We start from the raw sequence: 12,698 nt of genomic DNA on the forward strand, positions 1-12,698 counted from the left end.
TCATTTTTTTTTTTTTTTTTTGAGACGCAGTTTCGCTCTTGTTGCCCAAGCTAGAGTGCAATGGTGAGATCTTGGCTCACCGCAACCTCCGCTTCCCGGCTTCAAGAGATTTTCCTGCCTCAGCCTCCCGAGTAGCTGGGATTACAGGCATACGCCACCATGCCCGGCTAATTTTGTATTTTTAGTAGAGAAGGGGTTTCTCCATGTTGGTCAGGCTGGTCTCGAACTCCTGACCTCAGGTGATCCACCCGCCTCGGCCTCCCAAAGTCCTGGGATTACAGGCGTGAGCCACCGCGTCCGGGCAGCCTCAGTCCTCATTTTGTTGGGCTTCTCAACAGTATGTCACACTGTTGACCACTCCCTCCTTCTGAAGCCCTTCTTTGGTATCTGGGATTTCACATGCTCTTTGTTTTCCATCGACTTCAGCGGTCTTTCTTTTCCCAGTCTCCTTTCTGGACCCTCCTCCCTTCTCTCAGATCTCATACGTTTCTTTTCCATAAACATTCTCTGTGGGTGATATAATTTCCCAGTCATCTATAAGCTGCTTTCCCCAGTCTTGTGTAGTTAGTGGCTTACTTAGTATCTCCACTGGAGGACTGAAAGACATCTCAAATTTTTTTTTTTTTTTTTTTTGAGATGGAGTCTTGCTCTGTCGCCCAGGCTGGAGTGCAATGGTGCCGTCTTGGCTCACTGCAACCTCTACTTCCCACATTCAAGCAATTCTCCCACCTCAGCCTCCCCAGTAGCTGGGATTATAGTGCCTGCCACCATGCCCATGCTAATTTTTGTATTTTTAGTAGAGACAGGTTTTTCACCATGTTGGTCAGGCCGGTCTTGAACTCCTGACCTCGAGTGATCGACTTACCTCTGCCTCCCAAAGTGCTGGGATTACAGGCGTGAGCCACCGTGCCGGGCCAGACATCTCGAATTTAATATTCCTTAAACAGAACTCTTGATTTTCAGCTCTTGAGCCTGCTCCTCCCTGTAAACTAAAAATAAAACCCTAAGTCCCCCCACTGGCTAAGCAGACACCTCGTGGCCAAGAGAACCCCAGGAAAACCTTAAAACTGAGTTCCTGGCCATGATGGGATAGAGATCAGCTGTGCCTTGTTATATCCCCCTCCCTTTTGTGGCTTAGACACAACAACTGACCAGCATTAATGTTGAAATAGAGATCATAAGGGGCCAGGCACGGTGGCTCACACCTGTAATCCCAGCACTTTGGGAGGCTGAGGCGGGTGGATCACGAGGTCAGGAGATGGAGACCATCCTGGCTAACACGGTGAAACCCCATCTCTACTAAAAATAAACAAAAAAATCAGCTGGGCATGGTGGCAGGCGCCTGTAGTCCCAGCTACTCGGGAGGCTGAGGCAGAAGAATGGCGTGAACCCACGAGGTGGAGCTTGCAGTGAGCCGACATTGCACAACTGCACTCCAGCCTGGGCAGCAGAGCAAGACTCTGTCTCAAAATAAATAAATAAATAAATAAATAAATAAATAAATAAATAAAAATAAAGAAATAGAAATCATAAGATTGACAAAACAGACTCTTTGTGGCAATAAGATACCTTTTTTTTTTTTTTTTTTTTTGAGACGGAGTCTCACTCTGTCGCCCAGGCTGGAGTGCGGTGGCATGGTCTCTGCTCACTGCAAGCTCCGCCTCCCGGGTTCACGCCATTCTCCTGCCTCAGCCTCCCGAGTAGCTGGGACTACAGGCGCCTGCCACCACGCCCGGCTAATTTTTTGTATTTTCAGTAGAGACGGGGTTTCACTGTGTTAGCCAGGATAGTCTCCATCTCCTGACCTCGTGATCCGCCCGCCTCGGCCTCCCAAAATGCTGGGAGTACAGGTGTGAGCCACCGTGCCTGGCCCTCTATTTTTTTTTTTTTTAATAGAGACGGGTTTCACCGTGTTAGCCAGAATGGTCTCCATCTCCTGATCTCGTGATCTGCCCGCCTTGGCCTCCCAAAGTGCTGGGATTATAGGCGTGAGCCACCTTGCCCGGCCGGTTTTTTTTGTTTTTTGTTTTGTTTGTTTTTGAGACAGAGTCTCCCCCGTCCCCCAGGCTGGAGTGTAGTGGCGCTGTCACAGCTCACTGCAGCCTCAACCTGCCTTCCTGCCTTAGTCTTTGGAGTAGCTGGGACCACAGGTGTGAGCTGTCACACCTGGCTAAGTTTTAAATTTTCTTGTAGAGACAGATTCTCGCTTTGTTGCCCCAGCTGTTCTCCAACTCCTGGACTCAAGCAATCTTCCTGCCTTGGCCTCCCAAACTGTTGGGATTATAGGTGTGAGCCACTGTGCCTGGTCTCCATGTCTGTTGTGTTTATCACTGTGTGGCTGACATATAGTAGGTGTTTTTTTGTTTGTTTGTTTTTTTGAGACAGAGTCTCACTCTGTCACCCAGGCTGGAGTACAGTGGTGTGATCTTGGCTGACTGCAACCTCCGCCTCCCGGGATCAAGCAATTCTCTGCTTCAGCCTCCCGAGTAGCTGGGATTATAGGCACCCACCACCATGCCCAGCTAATTTTTGTATTTTTAGTAGAGACGGGGTTTCACCATGTTGGCCAGGCTTGTCTCAAACTTCTGACCTCTAGTGATTCGCCTGCCTCGGGCTCCCAAAGTGTTGGGATTACAGGCGTTAGCCACCGTGCCCGGCCCATAGTAGGTATTTAGTAAGCATTTGCTGAGTAAGCAAAGATTACTCACTTCCAAAGACTTTGTCCTCTTTATAAAGGTGGTGGTGGTAGCATTATCTTCCTCTCTTCTTCAGGTACATTACCTGTGCTGAATACACTCACTTTTATGGTGGCAAGAAGCCAGGTAAGGCATGCAGTCTTTCTGTTCCCCGTTGGGGGAGTGGTATTAAGGAACAGTGTCTTCAGGATACAGTGAGCTGTAAAAATAGACAACAAGAACACGGAAACTATGGTAGACAAATGGGCTGAGGACACAGTTCATGAAAGAGAAATATACTCAAGAAAGAAGAACATGCTTCATCTTAGTGGTGATTTTTGTAAAATGTGATTTAAAATATTCCCCGATGCTGGGAGCTAAGTAAAAAATAAATAAGTAAATAAAATACAAAATTACATGTACATTTAAATGTTTTTTCTCTATCAAGTTTATAAGGAATAAAAAGAATGATAATATTTTCAGCTGTTAAAACTATCAAGACTACAATAACAAGAGCACTGTCATAATTTTAATGGAAGTAAAAAAGTATGCACTTTTCCCAGTAAGTTCTTTTTTGATATACCCCAAGTGTTTTGGTTTATCTGTTAAAAGGTTTTTAATCCACAGCAATTGCTTTACTTAAAAATTTGCATGAACTTTTTCATAAGCTGTAATTGAATTGCTAGCAGGTGCACATAGATGAAATACTTTACAGAGTAAGATTTCTGTTTTTTATTTCATTTTTAAACAGATCTCCCACAAACAAATTTTCGTCGTTTACCTTTTGACCACTGCAGGTAAGAGTTTTGCAAGTTTACCTTTCCCTTGTAATTGTTCTCTGATCCTGTCTGATAGTGAATCTGCCCCTTGTGGATGTGGGGTTATGCGTAAAAGTGTGCCTTGAAGATGTGGCCCTTCAGTTCATGTTGGGAGAAGATGCAGAGTCCTCGTCATGATGTTAGGAGCTTGCCTTGGTGTTGGATCCTGCTCTAGTCCTTCACCAGGGGTGGCACAAACACTACTGTAGTTGGAGGAGAAGGTTGGTGAGAGAGGGAGGTGGCCAGGCTGCCCAGAGAGGGCTCCCTGGGACAGCATTTCAGGAGGTCACCATGCCAGGCTCAGCCAGCCCACATCCTGACCAGGGTGCGTGGCAACTCACCAGGAATGACTCTGTCCTTTTTCAGTCTCTCTCTGCAGCCCTTTGTCTACCCAGTCTGCACTCCCGATGGCATCGTCTTTGACTTACTGTGAGTTTTTCCTTGAATTTTGATCTAACAAATGTGAGATTCTCAACACCCATTAAGGAAGGGGAATCTTGGTACCCTTGGGTAGGGCTCTTGGGCACACAGAAGTAACAGCTAGGGCCTTGGGGACATGGCAGCAGTGCTGCTGTGACCCCTAGGCAGGCAGCTCTAGTTGTCAGGTACTGCTGTCACTGTCTGGAATGGGGTAGACCACCCCCACCCCTCCAAGTGGGGGTCCTAGTGTTCTAATTCGACACAGTGACCTGTTTTAGAATGGTAATGAACCGCGTATTTTTCACTTTATGAAAGCAGAGCCGTAATTACGGCGCATACCTTTTGCATGCAGCATTTGGAAGCGTTATGCCCAGTTTTGCGTTCCAGCATATGCTTCTGTAATTTTTTTCATGTTTCAGGCTTTTTTTTTTTTTTTTTTTTAAGACAGAGTCACTCTGTCATCCAGGCCAGGCTGGAGTGCAATCGCATGGTCTTGGCTCACTGCAACCTCCACCTCCTGGGTTCAAGAATTCTCTTGCCTCAGCCTCCTGAGTAGTGGGACTACAGGTGTGCACCACCATGCCTGGATAATTTTTGTATTTTTAGTAGAGACGGGGTTTCACCACGTTGACTGGGGTGGTCTCCATCTCCTGACCTTGTTATCCACCCACCTTGGCCTCCCAAAGTGCTGGGGTTACAGGTGTGAGCCACCGCTCCCAGCCTAATTTTTAAGATTTTTAGTAGAGGTGGTGGCTTATGCCTGTAATCCCAGCACTTTGGAAGGCTGAGGCAGGCAGATCACAAGGTCAGAAGATCGAGACCATCCTGGCTAACACGGTGAAACCCCATCTGTACTAAAAAAATACAAAAAAATTAGCTCGGCGTGGTGGCATGCACCTGTAGTCCCAGCTACCTGGGAAGCTGAGGCAGGAGAATGGCGTGAACCCGAGAGACGGAGCTTGCAGTGAGCCGAGATTGCACCACTGAACTCCAGCCTGGGCGACAGAGGGAGACTCCATCTCAAAAAAAAAAAAAAAATTTTTTTTTAGTAGAGGCGGGGTCTTGCTATGTTGCCCAGTCTGGTCTTGACTTCCAGGCCTCAAGTGCCCCTCCTGCCTTGGCCTCCCAAAGTGCTGGGATTACAGGCATGAGCCACTGCACCTGGCCTGAAAATGAATTTTTAGGAAATTTCAGCCTTATTTTAGAAAAAGAAAATTTTACCACAGTCCCACTATCCAAGATAACCACTGTAAATATGCTAATTTTTTGTGAACTTATTTGTAGTAACATGATTGAGATAACACTGTGAACACTGAAGTGTTGACAGGTAACACTCTGTGGATCTATTTATTCACTTGGTTGTGATGAGAGCTTTTTTCCCCGTGTGATTCAGAATTCTCTGAAAGTATAGTTTTTCTTTGTTCTTTTCTTTTTTTTTTATTTGAGACAGGGTCTCACTGTGTTGCCCAGGCTGTTCTTGAACTCCTGCGCTGAAGCAGTCCTTCCACCTCAGCCTCCTGAGTAGCTGAGATTTCAGGCACACACCACCACCATGCCTGGCTTGAAAGTATAGTTTTTGATGCTAGCTTAGTATTTAATTATACAGATGTATCAACATTTATGACGGAGTGGTGGCTTATGTCTGTAGTCTCAGCACTTTGGGAGGCTGAGGCAGGAGGATCTCTTGAACCCAGGAGTTTGAGACCAGCCTGGGCAACATGGTGAGAACCTGTGTCTACAAAAAAGTGCAAAAATTAGCCAGCCATGGTGGTGTGCACCTGTAGTCCCAGCTACTTGGAAGGCTGAGGTGAGAGGATCGCTTGAGCCCAGGGGTTGGAGGCTGCAGTGAGCCATGATTGAAACACTGCACTCCAGCCTGAGTGACAAGGCGAAACCTTGTCTCAAAGAAAAAAAACCCAAACCATTTACTTACTCGTTTTCACCTGTAGTTTTTGTTGTTTATACATAACTGCAGTAATAACTCTGAACATATTTTGAAACCTATGTATCCACAAATATACCCCAACTTCCTGAGACAAGATGAGGAGCTCTTCCTCTCCTAAAGTGAAGCAAGACCCCTTCACAGGCCTCTAACCTGGAAGCAGCCCTGCAAGACCACAGTGTTGTTACCAGGTGGCGCCTAAGCACCCTGGTGATGCTTTCTGTTCTGTCTTCCCTTCAGGAACATTGTTCCATGGCTTAAGAAGTACGGGACCAACCCCAGCAATGGAGAGGTAGGTGGCTGTGCAGGAGTTTCAGTGATGCTAGTGAATGCTATCCTCTCACTTCTCCTTTTGTTCTGGTGGTTTTCATGAACACAGGAACATGGGAGAGAACCGTTCATGGGGCCCAGTGAGGAGGGACAGTCTTCCCCTCCTCTCCCCACACCCATTCTTTTCTGGAAATGCTTCCGGCCTGTGCACGTGTATATATGTGCATGTCTTTTCTCAGGCCATAGCTGTGACCTCATCTTAACTTGATTCTATCTGCAAAGACCCTATATAAACCCTTGATTATATCCAAGTCAGGCCACATTCACAGGTTCCCAGTGAGCATCAGTTTTGTGGGGACATTATGCAGCCTGGTTCCGAGGGAGATCTAGTGTATTTTACCAGTGACCTTGCCCTTCCTGTTGGAATTACTTGCATGTATTCCTCCACCTCTTTCCTATGGCCTGGGGCAAGAGCTCAAACTGTGCGAGAGGGAGGGTCGGGACTCCAGCAGGCTCCCTGTGCTGGAGCCGCTGGGAGGGAGCTCCCTGGACAATATGACCCTCCCTACCGGGCCAGCAGGAGAAGCTGGCAGCCCATCTGTCTCAGCTCTTCTGGCCCTTGTGGCGTTCTGGGGGCTGCAGGGTTCTGGGGACTCTGTAGATGGAGTTGGTGCTCCTCCAAGGCTTCCCTGCTCTCCAATACAAGGGGAACTTGGCCAGGGGGCTGGTTTTTGAGTGTTCTTGGACCGGCGACTAAAGCCCGTGGCTTTTCTCTTTCAGATGCTTGGGTAGGGGGCTTGTGGCCTCACCTCAGGGAGGGCACTCTTCTTCCTTGGTCTTTGTCACTTGAATACTGTTTCTGTGATGTCTGCTGCTGGGAGCCACATTGGATCCCAGGGGCTTCCCCCAAGGTCCGTGCCCCAGTCTGGGAAGTCATTCTCTGTTGCTCTTCTCAGCAGAGGTCCCTGCTGCCTGCCTGTGCCCTGTGTGGCTGGGTGTCGGCCTCAGGGAGCAGCCTGGTGGCAAGGTGGGGGTAGGTGGGGTTTTCCTGTCCACGGCTGCCCTCATGGCCCCTGCTGTCCCAGTGGATTCTGTCATTTGGTTGCAGCTGGGATGCATTTTGCTACTTTGGGTGTTCTGCTTCACAGGTACTCTTTGGGGTTCCCAAACTTGTCGATTGTGCTGGCCCCCACACCCACAAAGTCTGATCTGGCAGTTAGCCACGCTGTTAGGGCTTACATCAGGGAGGTGTGGCCATTTCTTTGCTCCAGGCATCATGTTGGGGTGAGTCTGCAGGAGCGCCCCACACATCTTTATCCTGTGCCTGCGCCTCTCTCTTGGCCTGCTCTGGAAGGGACCTTGCTGTGTGCTTGCTTGGCCAGACCTATGGGTGTCAGCATAGCCTTGCTAGCCAAACCTCTGAGGAGAGTTCCTGGGCCAAGGGCTGGCTGGCCCATGTGACTTTTGGGGGCTCAGGAGGAGCCTGTTGTGTTGGGGAGTCTCTCTGCTCAGGTCCTGTGTCTGAATAGGGACCCTGCTGGCCCTCTGGTGGTCTCCTCCACACCTGTAGTGATGTAGGGAGGTGGGGGTAGTTGAATGACAAAGGAAGAAACGAAGGTGGTTGGAGGAGCAGATGCGGTCAGTTGGGTTGGCCAGCAGCAGGCAGGGCCCACGGAGGGTGGGGAGGGCAGCTTAAGGACCTGCTGCCAGCTTAGGGCCCAGCCCCAGGAGGCTCCACCTGTGTCTCCCCTGGGCCTGGGTAGGCATAGCTGGGCCCAGCCCACACCAGGTGGCAGCAGCTGCTGGGTTGTGGCCCTGAGTGAGGTGCTCCCCAGCAGCACATAGCTCTGCCTCCCTTCCAGGGTCTCCCCACAGCCCCGCCCCCAGCAGTTCCCACCTCCGGTTGTCCAGACTTTGTTTTATGGGAAAGTTTGCTGTGGAAGAGCTGTACTGCAGACACACCACAGAAACTGAAAACATTACCTGCCACCTGGAGTAGGGGAAATAAGAAAAAAGAAAAAACATCCAGAAACAGAAAAATAGAGTCCCATCTTCCCAACACAACCATTCTTAGCATTGGGGTGTATTTCTTACTTTCTCCCCACTTTTAATGTTTTGTTTTTCTTAAATATTCATATGACAGAGCACTTTGGGAGGCTGAGGTGGGCAGATCATGAGGTCAGGAGATTAGCCTGGTGTGGTGGCGTGTGTCTGTAGTCCTAGCTACTCGGGAGGCTGAGGCAGGAGAATCACTTGAACTAGGGAGTGGGAGGTTGCAGTGAGCTGAGATGTTGCCGCTGTACTCCAGCCTGGTGACACAGAGGGACTCTGTGTGTCCCACCACTCTAGCTGAAGAAATATGTTCACTTTTTAATTTTAGAAGTAATCTCTGCTCACCATAAAGATGTCCAAACCCTGCAGAAATATAACACACACCACCCTGTGGACTGGTCCTCCTGCTCGGGGTCACCCGTGACGGCTCTTCTCAGAGCGTGGTGGGGGTGCCGCATAAACACAACCGCCCGACGCCATCCTGCAGCCCCCATGAGGTCCTTGCAGGGTCTTGGGGCCTTCCCTTTTGTCCAGAGCTGCACAGGGTTGGCTAGTCAGAGACTTTTCCTGCCTGTCTCTGTCTGACCCCAGCATCTCTGTGCATCAGTTACTTATTCATTATCATTAATTATTAACTGTGCTTCTTCCAGAAGCTGGACGGGAGGTCCCTGATCAAGCTGAACTTTTCCAAGAACAGTGAGGGTGAGTGGAACTATCACAGCCAATTCTGGGCTTGACCTGCAGACCCAAGGGCCCAGCTCTCACCAGTTTTCATACGGAATCAGTCATTGCTTTCTGACCAAGCTAGACACCTGCTTTTAATTCCGCAAAAAGTGTCACAGGGCTGGGCGCGGTGGCTCACACCTGTAAACCCAGCAGTTTGGGAGGTCGAGGCGGATGGTTCACGAGGTCAAGAGATCGAGACCATCCTGGCCAACATGGTAAAACCCCGTTTCTACTAAAAATACAAAAATTAGCCGGGCATGGTGGCGGGCACCTGCAGTCCCAGCTACTCGGGAGGCTGAGGCAGGAGAATCACTTGAACCCAGGAGGCAGAGGTTGCAGTGAGCCAAGATGGTGCCACTGCACTCCAGCCTGGCAACAGAGCGAGACTCTGTCTCAAAAAAAAAAGGTGTCACAGGATTTCTTCTCAAAGGTCTGGGTAGTTTTAAGGTGGGGGAGGTTGGGGGCAGAACCTGTGGTGTTGGGAACTTCCCACAAAGGCGATCAGGCCATTGTAAGCTGCTGGTGGCCTTTGTGGGCACAGTTGGATCTGCAGGTCATGGGCCCCCTCTGGCTGAGGCTGTGGTCTGTTTGTTGTTGGAGGCAGAAGTTGCTCATGCTGGGAACCAAGGCGGCAGCTGAGTAGGGGATGTGGGTGGTCTGGAGGGATTTGTCCAGTAGCTCTTGGGCTAGGCTTTTCTTTGCCACAGTTCATAGAGCCCAGCCCAGTGCTGCGGCTCCTGCTTCATGCCCATTACACACCTTCCGCTGTTCTTGTGGCCAGAGGCCCGGAAGAGTTGTGCAGCCCACCCCTGCCCAGGTGGTGATCTTGTGCTAGGTTCTAGCCCAGGTCTTTTGCCTGTGGAGATGCCATGGCTTAGGGGTTGTCCTTGCTTACTGGGTGCATGCATTCCAGGGAGATGCTGTAGCACCTGAGGCCAAGGCCCTTTTGCCCCGCTTGTCTGAGCCCAGAGCCCAGTCCCCAGTCGGTGCAGCATTCGCAGGTGAATGAATAGGTGAACCTCAGCACGTCATTGACATCGGTGGAGGACACGGCGCTCCACCCTGGTGGCCTAGGGTGGGCTGCCTCCCCTCCTGTGATCAGCAGTGTGTGTGTGTATGTGTGTGTGTGTGTGTGTGTGTGTGTGTGTCTCTCATTCAGCAAATTTATTTATTTATTTATTTATTTGTGTGTGTGTGTTATTGTTTATTTTTTATTTCTCCAAACCGATTTTTTTTTTTTTATTGATCATTCTTGGGTGTTTCTCGCAGAGGGGGATTTGGCAGGGTCATAGGACAATAGTGGAGGGAAGGTCAGCAGATAAACAAGTGAACAAAGGTCTCTGGTTTTCCTAGGCAGAGGACCCTGTGGCCTTCTGCAGTGTTTGTGTCCCTGGGTACTTGAGATTAGGGAGTGGTGCTGCCTTCAAGCATCTGTTTAACAAAGCACATCTTGCACCGCCCTTAATCCATTTAACCCTGAGTGAACACAGCACATGTTTCAGAGAGCACCGGGTTGGGGGTAAGGTCACAGATTAACAGGCTCCCAAGGCAGAAGAATTTTTCTTAGTACAGAACAAAATGGAGTCTCCTATGTCTACTTGTTTCTACACAGACACAGCAACAATCTGATTTCTGTATCTTTTCCCCACATTACCCCCTTTTCTATTCGACAAAACCGCCATTGTCATCATGGCCCGTTCTCAATGAGCTGTTGGGTACACCTCCCAGATGGGGTGGCAGCTGGGCAGAGGGGCTCCTCACTTCCCAGAAGGGGCGGCCGGGCAGAGGCGCCCCCCACCTCCCGGACGGGGCGGCGGCCGGGCGGGGGCTGCCCCCCACCTCCCTCCCGGACGGGGCGGCTGCCGGGCGGAGATGCTCCTCACTTCCCAGACGGGGCGGCTGCCGGGCAGAGGGGCTCCTCACTTCTCAGATGGGGCGGCTGCCGGGTGGAGGGGCTCCTCACTTCTCAGATGGGGTGGCCGGGCAGAGACACTCCTCACCTCCCAGACGGGGTCACGGCCGGGCAGAGGCGCTCCTCACATCCCAGATGGGGCGGCGGGGCAGAGGCGCTCCCCACATCTCAGACGATGGGCGGCTGGGCAGAGATGCTCCTCACATCCCAGATGGGGTGGCGGCCGGGCAGAGGCTGCAATCTCGGCACTTTGGGAGGCCAAGGCAGGCAGCTGGGAGGTGGAGGTTGTAGCTAGCCGAGATCACGCCACTGCACTCCAGCCTGGGCAACATTGAGCACTGAGTGAACAAGACTCTGTCTGCAATCCCGGCACCTCGGGAGGCCGAGGCTGGCAGGTCACTCGCGGTTAGGAGCTGGAGACCAGCCGATCCAACATGGCGAAACCCCGTCTCCACCAAAAAAATACGAAAACCAGTCAGGCGTGGCGGCGCGCGCCTGCAATCGCAGGCACTCGGCAGGCTGAGGCAGGAGAATCACGCAGGGAGGCTGCAGTGAGCCGAGATGGCAGCAGTACAGTCCAGCTTTGGCTCGGCATCAGAGGGAGACCCTGGGGAGCGGGAGCGGGAGAGGGAGAGGGACAGCAAATATTTATTGAGTGCCTGCCATGTGCAGAGAGCACAACAGGCTGCGTCTCTCCTGAATGAGAGGAGCATGCATTCTGGTGGGGGAGAACACCAGAGAGCAGCTCAGCAGGGTGTGCCAGAGGCTGCTTGTGTGTGTGGAGAGCACAGCAGGGGGAGGGGAGAGGGCTGCCCTGACCCGCTGCAGGGAGTGAGAGCTGTGTGGGCATCGGGGGAGTGCAGGGCCAGGCTGATGGCACAGCCAATGCAAAGACCCTGAGGTGGGCACACGCTCAAGGGTGTCTGTGCCCAGCTGGGAGTCCAATGTGGCTGGAACAGCATGTGCTAGCGGTGGAAGCAGGGGATGTGGTGACAGAGGTCAGGGGTGGGGATGGTGTGCAGAGCAGTCCTGTGGGGCCTGGGAGCCACGGGAGGACTTGGGCTTCCGCTCCAAGATGAGAGCCACTGAGGGAGGAATGAGGTCCAGCCTTTTTTTTTTTTTTTTTAAACTTTGACCTGGCAGTCAGCTTCTTTTGTTGTGTTTCCTTTTTTCTTTTGAAACGAGGTCTCTCTCACCCAGGCTGGAATGCAGTGGCACAGTCTCAGCTCACTGCAACCTCTGCCTCCTGGGCTCAAGAGATCCTCCCACCTCAGCCTTCCAAGTAGCTGGGACTACAGGCACCACCACTGCACCCAGCTAATTTTTGTGTTTTTTGTAGAGACGGGGTTTCACCATGTTGGCCAGGCTGGTCTCGAACTCCTGGGCTCAAGTGATCCACCTGCCTCAGCCTCCCAAAGTGCTGGGATTACAGGCGTGAGCCACTGCGCCCCGCCTGTTTCTTGGTTAATTGGAATTCCCCGTGCGTGAAAGTGGAGAGAGGAGGTGTGATGCGCCTCCCCTGTGCCCATCACCAACTCCAGCCCCTGCTGTCTCCCATCTGTGCAGTTCTGTCTTTGCTCCCACCAGTACCCCCTTGCATGATGCTGAAGCCCCAATTTAAAAAATAGTTTTCACATCAGAAGGATTTTTGTTTGTTTGTTTGTTTTTGAGACATGGTCTTGCCCTGTTGCCCAGGCTGGAGTGTAGTGGCATGATCAGAGCGCACTGTCGCTTCGACCTCCCAGGACCAAGTGCTCCTTCCACCTCAGTCTCCCAAGTAGATGGGACCACAGGCATGTACTACCATGCCCAGCCAATTTTTTGTTGTTGTTGTTTGAGATGGAGTTTCGCTCTTGTTGCCCAGGCTGGAGTGCAATGGCGTG

The 12,698-nt window shown here is 51.2% G+C and overlaps 1 protein-coding gene across 14 annotated transcripts in view; it reads left to right on the forward strand.

Annotated features, from left to right (window-relative positions):
* The window catches only part of PPIL2 (peptidylprolyl isomerase like 2), a 34,997-nt gene that overhangs the window by 1,164 nt on the left and 21,135 nt on the right, over window positions 1–12,698 (forward strand). For all 14 annotated transcript variants that reach the window (XM_063704973.1, XM_063704980.1, XM_004063100.4 and 11 more), the window contains exons 2-6: window positions 2,773–2,822; window positions 3,427–3,472; window positions 3,860–3,922; window positions 6,096–6,147; window positions 8,828–8,879. In XM_063704973.1, the coding sequence (XP_063561043.1) occupies window positions 2,773–2,822; window positions 3,427–3,472; window positions 3,860–3,922; window positions 6,096–6,147; window positions 8,828–8,879 (263 nt within the window). The remainder of the gene's footprint in view (window positions 1–2,772; window positions 2,823–3,426; window positions 3,473–3,859; window positions 3,923–6,095; window positions 6,148–8,827; window positions 8,880–12,698) is intronic.

This window comes from Gorilla gorilla, chromosome 23, assembly GCF_029281585.2.
Source record: "Gorilla gorilla gorilla isolate KB3781 chromosome 23, NHGRI_mGorGor1-v2.1_pri, whole genome shotgun sequence".
NCBI lineage: Eukaryota > Metazoa > Chordata > Mammalia > Primates > Hominidae > Gorilla > Gorilla gorilla.